The sequence below is a fragment of the Dermochelys coriacea genome, chromosome 11, assembly GCF_009764565.3.
Source record: "Dermochelys coriacea isolate rDerCor1 chromosome 11, rDerCor1.pri.v4, whole genome shotgun sequence".
Classification (NCBI taxonomy): Eukaryota; Metazoa; Chordata; order Testudines; family Dermochelyidae; genus Dermochelys; species Dermochelys coriacea.
In genome coordinates this window covers 61,205,351-61,224,818 of record NC_050078.2, presented here as the reverse complement: position 1 = coordinate 61,224,818, position 19,468 = coordinate 61,205,351, and the positions used below count along the sequence as shown (strand labels likewise).

At 42.1% G+C, this 19,468-nt stretch overlaps 1 protein-coding gene and 3 non-coding genes across 5 annotated transcripts in view; all 4 read right to left on the bottom strand.

Annotated features, from left to right (window-relative positions):
* Positions 1 to 768: 768 nt before the first annotated feature.
* NOP58 (NOP58 ribonucleoprotein) overlaps positions 769 to 19,468 on the bottom strand; it is a 37,763-nt gene continuing 19,063 nt past the window's right edge. The window contains exons 8-15 of one of the 2 annotated variants that reach the window (XM_038422282.2): positions 18,743 to 18,888; positions 17,426 to 17,552; positions 16,311 to 16,474; positions 15,421 to 15,555; positions 14,225 to 14,286; positions 9,383 to 9,510; positions 2,829 to 2,950; positions 769 to 1,118 (exon numbers count right to left, since the gene is read on the bottom strand). In XM_038422282.2, coding sequence (XP_038278210.1) covers positions 1,065 to 1,118; positions 2,829 to 2,950; positions 9,383 to 9,510; positions 14,225 to 14,286; positions 15,421 to 15,555; positions 16,311 to 16,474; positions 17,426 to 17,552; positions 18,743 to 18,888 — 938 coding nt within the window. In that variant the 3' untranslated portion in view covers positions 769 to 1,064. Of the gene's footprint in view, positions 1,119 to 2,828; positions 2,951 to 9,382; positions 9,699 to 14,224; positions 14,287 to 15,420; positions 15,556 to 16,310; positions 16,475 to 17,425; positions 17,553 to 18,742; positions 18,889 to 19,468 lie in introns of those variants that run through there. The other variant, XM_043505602.1, reaches the window with a different exon arrangement.
* On the bottom strand, positions 7,224 to 7,306 carry LOC119840944. The gene has a single exon (XR_005288357.1). It is a non-coding gene; the product is annotated as a small nucleolar RNA SNORD11 (small nucleolar RNA).
* LOC119840943 lies at positions 17,156 to 17,241 on the bottom strand. Its single transcript, XR_005288356.1, has one exon. It is a non-coding gene; the product is annotated as a small nucleolar RNA SNORD11 (small nucleolar RNA).
* Positions 18,544 to 18,628, bottom strand: LOC119840945. The gene has a single exon (XR_005288358.1). It is a non-coding gene; the product is annotated as a small nucleolar RNA SNORD11B (small nucleolar RNA).

Here is a 19,468-nt window from a genome sequence, read left to right as displayed (position 1 = left end):
AACTATAATAAAAGGGAGTGTGTGGGGTAATATGCACTAAACATTGGGCAAAGGTCAATTATACAATTAAAGTTGAATTTGCTTTTCTACTGTAAACTCTTATAGTCAGGATCCAATAAGTCTTTTGAAGGTTCAGCAGTGCAGTATACCGTTTGCTACCCAAAAGCAATAAAAACATTTAACAATAGTGGAAATAAGTCATTTCTATTTTGAAAACTAAACTGAAAAGGAAAGCTTTTCTTTTGTCACTAAACAGCTGATGAACTCAATCCTTTGGATTTTTGAGTGGCAAGAAAAATGGAATTGTTGAATGATAAGCACAAAATACAATTTAGAAGTTCACTCAGGTTACCACAAACATAAGTCTCTGTCTTGTCAGTCATTTGCAAAACCTGTAATCTTTGCTTCCAAATTCTCTCAAAGTCTCTCATGAAAACTGCACTGAACACTACTGATAATGTAGCTTATCTGCTCTACACACAAGTCTTCTCGCTTCTGTAAAAATCAACATTCTTATGAATACACAGCTATTCACATTAATTTTAGGGTGTGTCTTCTAAATGAGAAATACTGGAATTGTACTGCAGCTTTTGAATTGCCTTTCTAGAAAACAATCACAACAAAAACCTTTAAGGTTTAAAAAAAGGTAAGAAAGCCAGATACTCCTCTTCATGGTTACACATTTTACAAAATTAAACTGACTTAGAAATGTTAGTGAAATTGGTTACTGTGTGCCAGCAAATCAGAAAGAAGCAAAACAAACTTGGCTCAAGATGTATACAAAAAGTATATTTTTATTCAGTACCACAATAGACCACATATGAATAAAGACCTATTGTGACCTTCTCAATTAAAGAAATTGCAGTAAGGCAGAGGTCCACCTAAGGAGCCAAAAACAAATATTTTGTTCTGAGGAAGAGACAGCAGATACTTATCAAATTCATCTTCCACCTGCCCTCTCCCATTATTGGGAGAAGTTATGCTGTTTGAGCAAGTATTTAAAGAGAAAGTGTTCTAGGGAATATATTCTGAATTGAAGTATTCAAATGATTTATTTCTCCCCACTAGTCCTCTTGCTCTACTTTGATTTTCTTCTTTTTCTTCTTTTTCTCTGTACTCTGCAAAACAAAGGAAATATTTCTATGAACAAATGATAAACAGGTAGTCAGAACACCAACAGGAACAGCTAGATAACTTAGGACTTGGGTAGTGCTGCTCATATTCACAAAGGGGTTTACAAATGTTAACAAAACTGCCATTAGGCATTAGCAAAACTCATTCATTTCCTTCCCTAGTCTCTTAAAGAAAAGGATGCTCACAGGACTGCAGGAACCCATAATTACCTCCAATGCAAAGCAGGGCAAGCTGAAGCCCACAAACATGGAACAGACTAATTTCTAAGGACTTCACAAAGCAAGACATCCTTTATTATCCATATGGGAAGATGTCATCAGCAATAGGGGTCTGCAATTGAGATTCTTCAACAGATTTCAGCATTTAGCAGAACCAAAGTTCATTTGTAAAAAATCAAGGTAATGTTCACGCTTCTTTCTAAAACAGTGCTAATTCCACCACTAGCACAGAACAGGGTAACTATTAAATGTTACTCCTCAGATAGCATACATCAGAGCTTCTCAAACTTTTTGGTCCACAACCAGGTTGAAAAATCATCCCTTAACTTGCCATAGCCTCCCAACATACTGTTGCCACAAGATTGTGGGTTTGGGCTCACAGAGAAAAAGACTGGAAGGTTCTGAGTGGTGGGGTCTTATAGGAGTGCTAGAGAGTGGAACAGCTGGGGCTACTGGGTGGTCAGGGATGTGGCCTGAAGGAGCTGCAGTTATCAATGCTTTTTCCTGCCCTCCCTGGCACTCAACATCAAGGATTGGAGAGTTCCATTTTGAGGGGCTGCAGGGCCAGCTTTACAGCCTCCTTGAAGTGCTACTCCTCCTCCTCTGGAGCTGAGCACCATGCAGGCAGGGAAGTGACCTGAGAATTAGGTGGGAAGTGGGAGGGGCAAAGAGTGAGGTGCTCCCTCCCTCCTTAAGCACCCAATGTGTTCTAGTGACCCCAGCTTTTAGTACTCAGCCAGAGGGGCGCAACCCAACTGGCATTCCCTCCATTTCTGGGTTGTACTCCACAGGTTTACAGTATGGTTTGGCTAGCACAGGTCTCAAAAAAATCCTTGTCCAACTTCACAGGAGAAACTGTTGAGAGTCACCACTGCTGGTAGCTCACAATTGTAGCTAGCATGGTTTCAGACCCCTGGAGGCCCAAAACAGAAAACATTTAAAGAATAGGGCATTCATTCAGGGCTTAGTTGTGTGACAGCCCTCTATATTGCCATTTAGCAGATCTTTTGACTCACTGCAGCAGCCCAGCTGGTGCAGTGAAACATGATGGTGCACCCCCGGTGTCACACAGAAATCTTTCTGAGCAATTAAGGGATGCTGCTGAGTGAATGCCACTGAGTGGATTGAAGGACACCCTGTCCAGTCTTTAGAAGAGTAGTGGCCATTAAGCGGAACTGGGAGGGTAGAAGTATAAAGTTAGGGATCACATTTCAAAATATGAGGGTAAGAGAATAGGAAATAGTGTATTTGGAGACAGTCGTGAATTTCCCATGACCCTGATTTGTAACCTGACCCATTTTGTACCCTTCAGTATTGAATACTACAAAATAAACGGGCTGAAGAGACTATAAAACAATAGCCCCCATACACTGAGCTATACAGACATGGGTACTTTTCTCCCCCTCACTGTTTCAGAAAGAAAATATCCTTGCAGATTTCAATGCAAGTGATCATTTAGAATGATTCCCATCTTACCTCCACTGCTGTGCTAGTGGATGGCTCTTCAGCCAAAGCTGCCTCTTCCTCAGCTCTCCGTTTTTTTTCCTTTTTCTTTTTCTTCTTTTTGACTGGTTCACCTTCCTCTACATCAGCCTCTTCTATATCATGGAAAAGCAAAAAAATCAGGCTGTCAGTTGTCAAAAGTATTTAAGGCAGAAAGAAAGCCACAGCTGCACTGTATGCGTTACACGAGAGAATGAAGCTGCCCGTGTTACAGTGCATTCAGGAGTCCGACATGCAGTTTTACCTCTCCACACCACCTTTCTTTTCTCTCACTCCCGATCTCTCCCTTTTTCACATGCCAACTGCCTGCTGGTATCAGGGCTCACAATTCTGCTTAAGATTCAAAACTGCCTCAAAACAGATCTGAGCACACAGCTCCCTACGATTAATTTTCAGTTCTGTCTTCCAGACTGTATGGGCAAGTACAGTATCATCTACTACTAATTTAAAACACACTCACACCCCCACCCCATTTAGCTTTAGAAACCTCCAGACAGAGAAATCAAGCATAAAGCACTACTGATCTGACATCTTATGCAGCAGTCACACTACCACTAGAGCCCCACCTCATTAAATTCTTTGCTTAACTGAGTCAGTCTGGGATACCATGGTCTTTAGCACGCAACGCCTTGTAATGCGCAAACTCATGATGTAGCAACAACACTTCAGTTTCTACATAACTGAGATGCTGATGCCAGCAGCGTTTGTGGCACACAGTCATGATTCGAAAGAGGAAACAATTCTTACACCACTTCCAAAAATCAGAACATATTCCATATTGAAAGTGAGAAGGTGAATCAAACAACACAAAAAAGTAAGGAAACATCTCAGACAAAATTAACTGAACAGACTTGGACTTCCCGTTAAACTTACAAAAATGCAGCAGCAGAATTAACTCCTCAGACCAGCAGAAGAGTAATACGATACAAAAGAACGTTTTAACATTTGCCTCAAGGGCAAAAAACGTAAGACACAACATTGACTCCAGTGTACAAAATGCCTGGTTACATATACAGCAAAACAGAGCAACACATGCAGTTTCCCAATTAAAAAAATGCTAAAACCCTCATCAGAAGAGGATTCCAGATGAAAGACCTGGTGTGTACAATAATAAAAACTGATTCCACAACAGATATGCAGGCCAACATGCAACTAACGTGTGTGCATATAATATAACCTCCTACACAAATTGATAATATATATGTAAAGGGAAGTAGTAACATACAAATAATTGTACTCATACATTTATCTTGCTAAATAATGTGGCATATATTATTTTGAGTCACATTTGCTGTACTGCAAGTTTTCGCTCGGTTGGGATACTGAGCAAAAAAGACTGAATTTTCAGGCAATGTGCTGCGTGGTTACTTTTGAAAAATAACCTGTGTTATTATTGTGTCATCTGCTTTGAAACACCAAGTAAGGGAACTGTCGCAAATTTCAATACAAAATAATGTATTTTGTATTCACAGGTCTTGTAATTTCTCACAGCGAGCAGTAGGATGCCTTAATAAAGACTTAAACTGCTAGTTTCCAACAGAGCTCATCACAAGATTTCACATGTTCGAACCTGGACAGAATGAGGATAACAGCTCCAGGGAGGCTGTTCTTTCCCTCCAGACCTGGCACTGGCAAGTCACTCAGCCCAGTAGGGTTTCTTTGCAATACAGTAGTTAAGAGAAGCAAAAGCCTTTGTCAGCAGGCTTTGAAACAGACTGAAGAGCACCCAGAACAGCTTAACTTGACTGGTGTACCTACCAGCACCTATATAGTGAAGGGATCAGTACCCTGGGTTCCACCATGAGCGTTTTACCATACAAAAATCTTTAATGCATTTTTACATACCAAGCACTTTGTATACACATCATATACTCCACCTGCTTCTTCCAGTGTACAGGTCAAATAGCATATGATTAAAATGTGCCCTGATAGGTAGCCTCCATCACTTGAGCCTGCCTTGCCGGGTTAATACCATTAATTTATTTTAAAAAAGATATTTCCCCTTCTTGCAGTACAGGCGTTTTAGTGACAAGCCATAGTTGCACACTATGACCTTTAATGTAAGCTGAATGTTTTACTGGTGGTACTGGTTAGCACTATTAGCGGTCATATTAGAAGGCTAACACCTCAAGTCATTCTGTCCAACATACTTCCATCAATTCATACCAGGTTTCCCACCCCCACTGAAATAATGGTGTTCAAGGGAAAGTGTCAACTTATTTTCTAGACAGTTTAAAAAAAACTTCAGTGACTTCAGATATTCTCCCTGCCAATTTTTGAAGTGGTTCCAAATCTTTGTGTTTAAAAAGCATGTGCGCGCCCCTGGTTTCAGTGTGAAAGATCCACACAAATAGGGAAACACCGAAAAGCAACGTCCAAGTGCTACCAAATGCTCAGAGGAGACAGAAAATAAATTCTCTTATTTTTGTTACAGTAACATTAGGTATAAGATTTCAGACAAACATGATTTTTAAGGTGGTGTCCTTTTCACATTGTAATGCTAAGTTAAGAAAACCCCTTATTAAAGCACTGCTGTTTAAAAAAAAAGTTAAAGCCAAGGAACCTTTTGGAGTTTAGGTGTACAAGTGTAGAAATGCAGAATTAAGGCTTTAGAAACAGTCTTAGCCTGCCATCCAATGCACTCCTTATGTCAAACTTCTCAGGCTACCACTGCCACAACACACGATGGACATGCCAGCTCTTTTGTCATCTACCTGAAAACAGTGAGGTCATGATCTGTCCTGTTTCAGAGAATACCACACAGGTTGGTGGATGGCCAGGCCACAGGATGGGGAGGGTGTAAGGTGGATAGCTGATTAAATGTGGGTGGACAGTAGTAAGAGGTACATTGGGATTAAGAGTAGACTGGTGCTGCGCTAAGTAAAGTTCTATTTTGCAGCGGTACACAAAGGATAAACAGTTTGGATTTGAGCGGAATGGTGGCTGGGAAAAGTGTTTGTGAACTATGTAGATACAATTGTAATGTGTGAACCTTGTGAGGCTGTGATTTTAAAGGGTATAAGAGGACAAAGGATACATCTGCACATGGATGGTAAGAGATAAATAAGCTCTTCAGATCTGCCTAACTCAGTGTGTACAGCCCCTAGCAGAATAACGCCTCAGTCATGACTGGGATATCTGTGCACTAATAAGCATAGTGCAACTGGCTTAAAAAGAATTAGAGTTGGAAAAAGGTCTGGATGGGCAGGGTGCACAAATGTAAAGGGGAAATTTTGTAAACATAAGCACAAAGCATATATGTTCCTAATACTGGCCATGAAGTAAGATGTACAGCTGTGTATTTTGGTGGAGGATGAAAGATGAAAGACACCATGAAGCTGGTCCATGGTACCTCAGCTTGGCATTCCTATAACTTCAAATTCTCACTTCTAACTTCACTTAGGAGTTTTCAGCTCTTCAGTGTTTTCTGGGTATTTTGTTTTTTGTTTTTTTTTTTGTTTTTTAGAGTAAATTTTAATGATTTTTTTTTCCTGAGCTATTTACACCCTTAATTCTAATTGAAGAAAGTTTGTTTGCAGATCATAGCGGCTAGTTAGATTTTTAAGATGCATGTCTCGCCAATCCACCTCTTTATTGGAAAGAGAGGACCATGGCTCAGCTCTGGACTCCCCAACAAAACCAGGACATCTGACAAAGTTTAACATATGCGCAACATAACTTCGCCAATCCACTGAACCACGCTGAAGTTTGCCCACTACACAGGATATTGGTGGCTCCGATTTTCCAAGCTCTTGCCAAAACTAAGCTTTATACATCCCCAAAGTGTTAAGAGGCACCAGTACTCAGTGAGGCCAAATGAATCAGAGATATGATTCGTAGGCAAAGGTATTTGTGGTACAGCCCATTAGAAGACATGCTCATGAGTAAAAAAAAATGTTAAACTGATCTTTAAGAACCATACCTGAATAATATGGAACTGCTTGCAGATTTTCTCCTTTTAGGACAGGGGTTCTCAAACAGGGGATCGGGACCCCTCAGGGGGTCACGAGGTTATTACATGGGGGGTTGTGAGCTGTCAGCCTCCACCCCAAACCCCACTTTGCCTCCAGCATTTATAATGATGTTAAATATATAAATAAATGTTTTTAAATTGGGGGGGGGGGGGAATTTCACACTCAGAGGCTTGCTATGTGAATGGGGTCACCAGTATAGAAGTTTTGAGAACCACTGTTCTAGGAGAATACTTGAGAGAAATGTCAGCAAGGCACCATGTTTTCTGGGGCAGTTTTGGGGTAGGGACATAAGTATAAGTGTTTCACATCTAGGTTTATAATGGAAAGGTAGTCTATGGAAACAATTCTGTGCCTATAATAAAGGGTTGATTTAGTGCTGACAATACATTCAGAAGGGTCTCAGAAGAGGTAGTGACTAAAATGTCCACATACTACAAAAGGAATTAGGTAAAGAACATTAAAATCATCACAGACCACTCCGATGTGTCCATGTCTCTTTATCGTATTAAATATCACAGCAAAAGTCATAATGTAGACCTTTTTCCCCAAAAGTACAGAAAAAGATACATCTGTACCACGGGAGAGGGTAGGCCCAATCCTCAGTTAAGTTACAGAGCCTGTGAGCCACTCCACCAGCGCAAGATGCCATAAAGCCAGCATAACCAGCCCCCAGGAAGATCCCCCTTGGCATTAGGGGACCTGAGGATGATGCAGAGCCAGCACAACTGCTCTGAAATCACCCTCACTGTCCAAATGTTGGTACATGGAGAATGCTGGCTGTAGAGGGGGGGTTGTGGATTAGACATCCCTGTAGTAGCCCTGGCTGCTCTTACAGCCTTTGCCAGCCATTGTTTACTCCTGGGGGAATTCTGCACCATTGCTCAATGCAGAATTTTGCAGAAATTAATGTTGTGCGTACAGAATTTCCCTTTTTCCTCTACAGAAATGGGCTGCAGAGATGTTGGCTGCCACTAGGGACCACTGGACCAGCAGAGCCCAGCTCGGAAATAGAAGACAAGGCCAGTGTGAGGGGGAGGGAACTGGAGGGTTCCCAGCAGCTGCAGTTCCCAGCACGCCCTGAAGGAAGGAGGCGACAGCATGCAAGAAACTCCGTGCAAGCCTGGGACTCAGCATCAGGCGGTTTCTCCCTTGGGATCCCTGGGTTCTGGAAGATAGAGGGCTGGGGGGCCCCACAGCTGGCCTCTGTGGGGTAGGGGGTGAGGGTGTCTGGGCTGAGGAGAGGGGAGCATGGCTGGGCTCTGGTGGGGAGGGAAATGTGAATGTCTGGGCCGAGAGGGCCCTCCAGCTGGCCTTTAGGGGGTAGAGGGTGTGAACGTCTGGGCTGGGGTGGGGAGTGGCTGTGGCTGGGAGAAGGTGTACGAGTTTCTGGGCTGGGGTGAGTGGGGGGCCTGCAGCGGGTCTCTGGGCGCTGGGGGTGTGTGTGAGTGTCTGGGCCAGGGAGGGCCCCATAGCTGGGCTCTGGGGGGGAGGGGGCAGAGAAGCAGGAACAGGGTTGTCATAGGGGTTTCTTTAACTCTACTCCAGGGGGAATTTTTGTATGTCTCTGTGTTGTTACAGACATACTTGCTGACAGGAATTTTGAAATAAATTACCAAAACAATTGAAACTGCTGTGGTTATATAGTGTTATTCTGACACACAAAATTTCCAGAATTTTAAAATATTGTTGCAGAATTTGTAATTTTTTTGGCGCAGAATTCCCCCAGGAGTAAATTATTGTGATTTAGATCATTGCAGCTGACATAACCTGGAGCAGCTCACAGCCAACTCTGGCTCAGGGAAACTCAAAAGCAGCATCTCTGCGCTCCTCCACCAGAGCAAGTATCAGGGTCATTATATTAAAGTTTTGGAAGTGAGGAAGAAGTAGCTTTTTAGCATAGCTGCCTAGGCAGTTTGCAAAGCAATTCTCAATACAAAACCTAATGATTCTGAAATTACAATACAAGATCTTTCACAAGGTAACTCAGAGCTGGTACATAGCCTATCAAAGTCTATCATTCCAGAATGAAATGGTTATTTTTAACACACATACAAACTCCTATTATCCAAACCCTAATTATCTGAAATTCAGATTGTGAAATTCTAAATGTCATTTATCTTGAAATTCTGATTTTCCCCAATTTTGGATATGACCCAAACTATTTGGATAATAGGGGTTTATCCATACTCATAGTAAATGGGATAAACAAGTTAGCACAATGCCAATTTTTTAAATGTGAGCCGTTTCCTTTCATGATACCAAACAATGTCAAAGGATTAATCTACTCAGCAAGTAATTCTGTAAGACATTTGAGGCTGGGTTGTTTTTTTGTTTTTGTCTTTTTTAAACCTCTTCTATGTTATGCTTACAGCACCACTGGCCTTTTAGAAATGTATATAAAACAAATACAGTCCAGTTTCATCCCACAAGAAGATTAAAAAATAAACATGTCAAACTCATGGAAAACAGTTGTGTATTCTGACAGGCCACTCTAATTCCCTTTATACAATGCTCGCAGGAAATGATGAGTTAGACACAAATACAGAAACCAACCTTTAATTTCTGTTTTGACCTTCTTTGCTTTCACCTCTGTCTCCTCTTTTTCCACCTCTTCAATTCTACGTTTTTTTGGAACAGCTGGTAGTGTAGAGTCCCCAGAGGGATCATATATCTTCACTTCACTGGAATGAAGAAAACTGAGTAAGTTAAGTTGCAAACTTGCAAGGGAACAAACAGCACTGTAAATAAGATACAATGGTGAAACGCTCACTTTCAATTCTCTACCAACATCTCCTCACTGGAAGATTTTCAAGGGAGACAGCACAACCAATGGAAAGTGAAGGATCATTGGTGGACTGGTTTCCATTTACTGAGAACAAACGAAGATGGGAGCTGTGTAATTGAGAAACAAGTAGTATCTTGTACTGGACCAACTTCTGTTGGTGAAAGACAAGCATTTGACCTACACAGTGCTCTTCCTCTGTGTTGCTCAAAAGCAAGCGTCTTTCACCAACAAAAGTTGGTCCAGTAAAAGATATCCTGGCACCAACAAGGCTACAACTCCACTGAAAACAGAGTACAACTGTCTCATCTGCACAGAAAAGCCAGTTCATGTGTTGAATTTTACTTATTATAATGGTCATTGTAATCAAGATTTCAGTTCTATTTTATTCTGAGACCATGTCATCCATTATGTTGCTCTCTCCACAGCTGAACCTGAAGAATTGTTTCCTTCAAGAGGGTGTGGCCACTTGCACAAGCATAACATAAGAACGGCTATACTAGGTCAGACCAATAGTCAACCTAGCCCAGTAATCCTGTCTTCCGACAATGGCCAATGCCAGATGCTGCAGAGTGAGTGAACCGAACAGGGCAATCATCAAGTGATCCATCCCCTGATGTCCACTCCCAGCTTCTAGCAATCAGATGCTTAGGGACATCCAGAGAATGGGGTTGCATCCTTGACCATCTTGGCTAACAGCCAATTCTTTTTTGACCCGTTATAGTTTGGCCTTCACAAAATCCTCTGGGAATGAGTTTCACAGGTTGATTGTGTGTTGTGTGAATTAGTACTTCCTTTTGTTTGTTTTAAACCTGCTGTGTACTAATTGCATTGGGTGACCCATGGGTCTTGTGGTATGTGAAGAGGGTAAATAATGTTTCTTATTCATTTTCTTCACATCATTCAGGATTTTATAGACCCCTCTCATATCCTGCCCCCCCCTTAGAAAAGTTGTCTTTTCTAAGATGAATAGTCCCAGTCTTTTTAATATCTCCTCATATGGAGGCTCTTCCATATCAGTAATAATTTTTGTTGCTCTTCTCTGTACCTTTTCCAATTCTAATATATCTCTTTTGAGATGGGATGATACAGCGGGGTGTACTTGTCCTGCACTAGAGTGGAAGGGGCAGCACTCTAGCAGAAGCCACGCCCCCTCAACCCTGCTGGGCATGCTCCAGCTACTGCTGGAGTATAAAGACGGAGCAGCCTTGCTCAGTCTGGGCTGACCACCAAGGAGGAAGGATGCACCACGCCAGCTCCAGCTGAGGAGCAGCCAGGATCCCGGACTGCGGGAGCAGGAAATGCCAAGGCCCAGGCAGGTGCCCAGGTACCTGAGGATGTCCCAGGGAGATTGCGGTCACCACCCAAGGAGCCCAGAGACTCTGAGGACACTGACTTCAACTGCAGGAGTCACAGTAGGAAGTAGCCCAGGGATGGACTACCCAGTGTCTCTGCAGCAGTTGGCATGTTGCAGGCAGATTCCCTGCCTGCTTAGTGGCAAACCCATTCGCCATTACCAGGGCCCTGGGCTGGAACTCAGTGTAGCAGGGAGGGCCCAGGTGCCCCTACCCCAGCTGCCCTATTTGGGAGGCAGCTCACCAAACCTCCACCTACTGACTGACCATTAGGCCATGCTTCCCTACAGCCCAGAGGAGTCTGACTTGCTCTAGCTATTAGGCCGTGCTGCCCCGCAGACAAGGGGAGTCCCATTGATGCTGGCCATCAGGCCATGCAGCCCAGAGGCTGAAGACAGCCAACTGACTTAACTGAGGGGCTACCATGCCCTTGCCCCACCCCCAGGATGACTGGGTGTACTTGCCCTGCAACACACTACCCCAATTGCATGCAGTATTCAAGGTGTGGAGTATTGTGGATTTATATATGGCATTATATTTACTTTATTATCCATTCCTTTCCTAATGATTCCTAACATTGTTACCTTTTTTGACTGCTGCTGCACATTGAGCAAATGTTTTCAGAGAAGTATCCACAATCACTCCAAGATCTCTTTCTTGAATGTTAACAGCTAGTTTAGACCCCATCATTTTGTATGTATAGCCAGGATTATGTTTTCAAATGTGAATTAAGCCTGTAGACCCAGGCACCGAGACATGCTGCTGCAAGTTTTAAAATGCAGTATAGATAGTCCCTGCAATTCAGAAAGTCTCCAACAGTGTCCATAAGCCAGATTTTTTTAAAGGTACAAGAGACAGATATCCAATTCTGATGTTTGTCTTGGGAATTCTGCTCTCAAGTGTCTTAGGGTATGTTTGCATTGCATTTTAAAAGCAGGGAGTCTCAGAGCCTGGGTCTGCAGACTTGGGCTCATGCTATAGTGCTAAAAACAGCCGTGCAGACGTTTGGGCTTAGGCTGGAGCTCAGCCACTGAAACGCAAGAAGAGTGTGTGTTTCAGAGCCCATGCTGCAAAGTGTAAACTGCTGTTTTTAACATCACAGCACATGCCCAAGTCTGTAGACCCAGATTCTGAGACTCACTACCACAGGCTTTAAAAACGCAGTGTAGACATACCCCAAGACTCCTCCTTTGTTCAGTTCCAGCTTCTTCTGGAACCTTCCCAGCTCTAGCCACCCTCATCAGCATGTCCCCATCTCAGTTCTCTGCTCACTCCTCTGTTCAGAGTTCCTTCAATATCGCAACATCTGTTCCAGGCCCTGGGGCAGTTAAAGGCTTGTCCTGTCCAATGACAGTTACTTGCTAAGGCACTGTCTCTGGCATCAGTTAAGAATAGCATTACTACTGAAGCAGACAGGGGTTTTAAATATAGATCCTACTAACAACCAGAATATTTTATGGGTAGGCATATACCGCTTCCGTAGTGGTGACAGGAGAAGAGCACCACCATAGTAATCCTCCCTTTGGGCATCACTAAAATACTATTGATGATCAAAGGGCTACAATTAGCTATTATAGATAAGCAAAGTTCAACGTCTTGCAAAGCTTTTCAGGGGGAGAAAGGGGTGTTTGGACCAACTCTACAAAATACCATGCAATTGATTTTAAGTGCGGTCTGATACATTTATTACTCAGAAAAGAAACTGCACCCCATGCCGCAGTAAATGTAAGCTTTCATGTGGCAGTAAGCTTCTCTCACTCTGTACAGACTGTGAGAAGGGTATTTCTGATCTGACTGGTGATGGCCATCTTGGTCAAAAATTATATGAGCAACACTGTCAGTAACTCAGGGGTGGTTCATGTTAGATTGTAATAGAAGGTCCCCAAGACATTTTCAGTCATAGAGAACTGACATTTAACACTTGAAATAGCCAACACCAAGAATTATTTTTACTGTTAAACCAGTATTACTGTAGGGTAGAATCTGACTTACAATCTGTCTCCCACATTACCAGCATCAGAAAAACTGCTACTTTTCTACCAGAAGTGGCCATCTTGTTGAAAACTCAGAAATATTAATTTCTACAGTTTGTGGTAAAATGTACATCTCACCTTTTCTATTCCTGACTGCTAAACTGAGCCACACAGATTGGAAATCATCATCTTTAATCCACTCTCCTTTTAAGCCTAGAGTTCCATTTGTTAGTGCTGAAATGTTCTGCACACATGTCCAGCCAGGAAGTCAGGACTCCAAGTCAACAGGCTGAGGATATACAAGTATCAGACCACCCTCCTACTCTCCGCCCTAAAAGCCACTGATGCTCCACCTGCTGCCATTCCAAAGCTTTTCTATATGTAAAATCCTGCCATAAATCACATCATGTAACCAATCTACATCACTGAAAGTTTTTGAAGATTTCTCTTGGGAGTTTTGTGACTGGCAGCCAGGATTGAAGCAGCTATTATGGGATTGAGTGTGCAATGCTGATTGATTAATAACTGACAGAACTACCCTCTCAACAGTGCTTTTGCTGAACACATACCCATAGTCCACCTGCAACAGATGATTCAGCGGGGTAAATAAACTAAGCTTAACTGTCCTCAGGCCACACACGTGGTACTAGTCATGACCTATCAGCCATTTATGCCAGTTTCCCAACACTTGGATGTTTCACTTCTTGAGCTGCACTTTCCAGCACCACTGCAGGTACCAGAAATTATCAGGATACACAAAACATTTACTGTTAAGGACCCAGTAACATTGATCCTGTATGGGACCCAAACAGGAAAGATGAAAATCTGCTCAGCACAAATGATTTGAGCGTTTTTAGAATTAACCTGTCAAAGGAAGTTTCTAGTGTGGCTTTCAAACATGTTATGGGGGGAAAGTTTACCTAAACCCTGTATTTCTAAAACTTTAAATAATTCTGACTAGCATGAAATAAAACAGCTAGTCATTGATCCTCAGAGCTATCAGAGTTTCACAACTGATACTAATACCACCCAATGTTCTCTCAGAGGATGTCTCACCAACCCAATTCTCAGAAAGTCAGGGCAGTTACTCTAATCCACCGGCTTTACTCTGCCACAATTGTGTTAAATGAAAGAAAAGTCGGTAGCACGTAGCAGTGGGCACATTGCCAGTATTTAAGTGCATAAAAAATGTTCCTGGAACTCAAGTCAACAGATATCAAAACCCAAGTCCCAGGGTGATAAAAATAAAGTTATGCACTGCCAAGCTGAACAAAAAGCTACCCACCTCTTGTGCTGATATTTGTCTGCCCTGGCCAAGGCCTTTCCTGTGCCACTTATTCTTCTTATCTAGGACAAAAATTTAGAAGTGAAAAACAAATTACTCATAACGAAAACAATTTAGAACAAACTCCACAGCCCTTGAAAGAAATTAAAACTGCAAAGACAGGCATGCAATGCCTGGCAAAAAAGCCACATGTTCTCAGCTGCCAGTGAAGTATAACTAAACAATATTTACTTATTGGGGGCAAGCTCGTGAGAGGGGTTTTAATTTGGATTTAGAAACATAGGTGTCAAGTGCACTGTACTTCTAAACCATTCAAGGTTCACGAAGTGCAGATTGCTCTTTGTAATTTACAAGAAATGTCACAAGCTTCAGTATTGCAGTAGATTTCAGAGTAGCAGCCGTGTTAGTCTGTATTCGCAAAAAGGAGTACTTGTGGCTCCTTAGAGACTAAGGAATTTATTTGAGCATAAGCTTTCGTGCGCTACAGCTCACTTCTAAGCTTTAAAGGCTGCAGCCACTGGAGCTCAACAGGACCACATACTTGAAGCAGGGTGGATACTCCACCCAGAAGAGGGCAATGATACTGCCACAAGTGCAACATATTACGTAGACAGATGCAACACTGGTGCGGGGAGGCAGGGTGCTTAGTACATGGTGATGGGAGAAGAACGGAACACTCTGCATCCACTTTAGCGGACAATGGCTCTGTTTACTGACTCCAGAGGGAGTTCTTGTGGACTACATGTATTGTGGGCATTATTAGAAGGGAAGAATCCTTAAAGCTCCAGGGAACTTACTTCCCAGACACAGAAATGCCACAAAATATCAAGCAGCCAAGAGCAGCCATGTCAGTGGAACATAGGTCTGCACCTTACTCACGCTCCTGATCAGAACTGAGGTTTCACATTGACAACTAAATGTAGATACGGAATGAGGGAAAGTTAATGCAAGGGGTGGCCTAGGAATGCAGGGATGGGCTCACCCTGAAGTCCCCCACTTTCTGTCCCAGTCTAGGCCAGGGGAAAAGTATGGCAAGGGAAAGTACCATAATCTTATGCAGGGAAGAGGAGTTGGGAGAAGTGTATTCTCAGAACCACACCCCTCACCCTGCACATAAAAAAAACAAACCACAAAACAAAAGTCTCCCCTCTCCTGAGTAACTTTAAATTATCTCCAACGCTGCATCCCAGGCTCACCCCTTTCTCTTCCAAGTGTCTCAGTCTAGTCTCTACTTTTAATCGGTTCTCAGCTCCCATTTCAGCACTGGAGTCCTCCCCAAGGGCATCATAACGAATAGTCAATGCAGTTTTGGCTGCTAGCATTCGAGAGATCTGGAGAAAAAGTTGAGTGTTAAATGCTAAGATGGGACACAAGGTAGTAATTCACTATGTACTCAGATCTGCAAATCGTGTCAAGAAATAGGAGAATAAAATGACCCTTAGTAGTAGCACTTAGCCCCAAAAATAAGTAGCACATCCCACTCAGTGTTAAGATTTTTTTGATATGGTAACTTTACATCCACCCTTCTCATATCAGGCCAACTTGACATATACACTAGAAGCACTCTACCTTTAAAAAACGATTGAAGAACTTTTTCCTCAGTGTGAACACATTCAAAGTCATGTTCAAAAAACACCTTAAAATTCCCCATGTCCTTTAAATATAAGCTGTTAGTTCCAACATGGAGTAGGAGCCTATGATTTCAAGGGTTTCCTCCTCTGAAATTGAGGACGCCTAATGTTCTCTTCGCATATTTTACTAACAGCAAAGAAATTTAACACACCTTAAGAAAGTTTGATACCCAGTGCTAATCACATAATCCAGCAGGATTTTGTCACTCAAGTTATCACTCAGACTTTTGCATTAATAACTCTATTCCCTTTTTCTAGTAGGGAAGAAAGTGACAGCTGATTGCAAGATCCGTGGTGCAGTGGTATTCTGCACACCATCACAAGAGAGAGAGAGAAGTATAGCATTCAGTGGAAAAATCCCTATCAGGACTCTAAAGTTATCCATCTAATCTCCACGGACATTCACCTGAATAGGAAAAAGCTAACTAGCGAGATAAATCATTTCAGCAACTCACCTTTCCTTTGTTTTTTGCAGTAGTTTGTCCCACAAGGGAAGCATGATAAATCAGGCCAAACTTGGGTGTGTCCCGTTTAGTCTTCAGGGCTCTAAAAAGTGCTTTTTCAGCACCCAAAATTTGAACAGTGGAAGCTGGGTGTTTAGCGAGATTCAAAAGGGAACCTAGGGCAGAAACAGTCACAGATTATCAATTTAATCAGAATATGAACAGCTTAAGGGTATGCCTATGCTCAAATAAAATACCAGTGGCTGGCCTGGGTCAGCTAACTTGAGCTGCTGGGCTATAAAATTGTAATACAGATGTTCAGGCTTGGGCTGGAACCTGGGCTCTGAAACCCCGTGGGTCCCAGCACCCAGGCTCCAGCCAAGCCCAAACGTCTACACTGCAACTTTATAGTCCTGAAGCCTGACCCAGGCCAGCTGTGGGTATTTTATTGCAGTGTAGACATAACATTACAAGTCTGAGACCGATACTAGGAAATGAGTGAAGGTAGGAGACAAGTTTCCAACTTTGGTTGTGGAGGATTTATAAAATGATTTATATTAGTTTTGAAGGGGGGAGGGGAAGTGGTGTTGATCCTCTACTACTGAAGTAACAATGCTCAAGTCCAATTCTGTATCTCCAGGTTTCATTTGGAAAGGAGGTGGGAAGACTGACTTGACACAAAACATCCCTCTGGATTAATGGGTAGTGCTGACTGCACTCTGCAGTAAGAATGCTGACAGCACGATATGTAGCTGGCACTACACTTTAAGAAGGTGAGATAAACCTAACACTTTTCAAGTCAGCCTCCTAACAGATTAACTCAGATGAGACCAAACTGTTGGCAACAGGCTCAGAAAACGTCTCAGAAGAGGTAGTGACTTAAGTTGCCCTCATATTCTTAAAAGAAGTCAGGCAAACTGAAAAATGAATCATCATCGACTACTTCTGTGCTCGTGCCAATATTCTGACACCACACTAGGTTCTTCTGGCTTTCATCAAAACGTTTTACATCAAGAGCTTAGCACAATGCTTTCAACTGACCAGGTCCTTAGAGAAAGCTGTTGATGGACTTATCTTGTGAAGCCAGTTCACATCTAACTTGCTATATACTGATCAAAGTGACCTACCTGCATGAGCAATAAGCCTTGCTCCAACTAATTCCCCGACCATAACAGTGAGGTTAGGTGCAATGGCCATCATTCTGTTCTTGAGATAGTCATACAGCTGCGTTCGATACTCTGAGATCTCAATCACCTGGCACAGACATCGGAAGATCAGATTAAATGAATCTAACAGCTAACAACCAGCTGTAGAAGTGTTAATGTGCGTGTCAAAAAGGGAAAGCACCAAGGATTGCAGTCAAGAGGCTAAAAGAAAAGGAGTACTCATGGCACCTTAGAGACTAACAAATTTATTTGAGCATAAGCTTTTGTGAGCTACAGCTCACTTCATCGGATGCAAGAAGCTGTTAGTGAATTTGTAATTGTATTACTGAATTATTTGTATAATTCAAATTTATAATGTGCGTGAGTTATAGCAGATTGAAATGTAACAGGGTGTGAAATCCTAACAGAGCCAAAAGTGAGGTTTACCTAAAAGCTTTATATGGGCAGCTTCACAGCAGATCCATATGAATACAATGCATAGGATTTGTATTTCTCTTCACTATGCTGTTACTATCAGTAAAATCCCCATATGCCAAGTACAGTGAAAGACAATTACTGACGCCATTTTCTGTAATACAAAATCTGGAACATTCTGTTTTAACACAAATATTTCTAACTATTCTCTTAAGATGGGATATTCTTTACCTCAAAAAATGTTAGACAAAAAATTAAAGCGCATCAATGGGCAGTCAGAGTGATACAGCAGACTGAGTCTGCGATTAAGAGCCAGGAACTCTCTACTACTCATCCTACTGCTGTCACCGACTGTGTTGGCTTGGGTAAATAACAAATAGCCTGACTCTGCACCACTGAAATGGGAGTTTTATCTTTTACGAGAATGGGAGCAAGATTGGGCCCTTAACCCTCTTAGTCTCAGTTTTCCATCTACAAAATGGGGCTAGCACCACACTTTTATAAAGTATTTTGAAACAGAGATGAAAGGGGTTATATAAAAAATTAGAATTTACATAGTATTCTTCTTTCTAAGGATCTCCAAGCACTTTTCATTTAATATACGTTATCCTCCCTCCCACAATCATATCCAATAACTTCCGTCTCCTCTCCACGACAGCAACCCAAGATGGCATCAGATGAGGTAGTGACTGTGCGCCCTCATGTTTGTACATCAGGCGAGCAACAATACAGGAATCATCACTGCCATTAAGAAAGCGTGCTGGAGCAACCACAGGAAAGCTGCTCCTTAGGAAAACAGCTGTCTGCAGAAGAAGCAGCCCACATTGTTACACATCTTAAATTAAAGCTCTAAAGTATATATACCTGGTCACAGAGATGCAGTATATTGTTTATATCTTCTTCTGATACTTCTGTACCCATGGAGATCTCCGCAGCAGCCTTCACGTCCTCCTCAATCTCCTCTGGCAGGACTTCCGAAAGGTCAGAGGTAGAAAAGTTTTTTCTGTCTCCTGTGGGACAAGGTGAGGGAAAAAAGGAGAAAGATGATTTAAATAAAACAAAAACAGACGGAGTATAAAGAGATAAGAGCCAAGTGCATCAATATGGAAACACCTACCCATTAGGGAGGAATAATCAATTGCACAAATACAAAAGAAGAAATGACTGCCTAGGAAGGAGTACTGCAGAAAAGGATGTAGGAGGTTCTAGTGGATCACAAACAAAACACGAGACAACAAATACTGTTGCAAAAAAGCACGCATCATTCTCGGATGTATTAGAAGGAGTGTTGCAAGCGAGTCACGAGAAGTAATTCTTCCACTCTGCTCAATACTGATAAGGCCTCAACTGGAGTACTGTTTGTCCAGTTCTTTACTGAATTGTGATGCCCAGATGTGGACAAACTGGAGAAAGCCCAGAAGAGAGCAAAAAAAAAAAAAAAAAAAAAAAAAAAAAAAAAAAAAAAATCAAAGAAAACATGACCTACAAGAAAAAATTAAGTTTGTTTAGTCTGCAGAGAAGATTGAGAGGGGACACAACAGTCTGTAAAAGGTTGTTAATAAAGAGGATGGTAATAAATTGTTCTCCTTA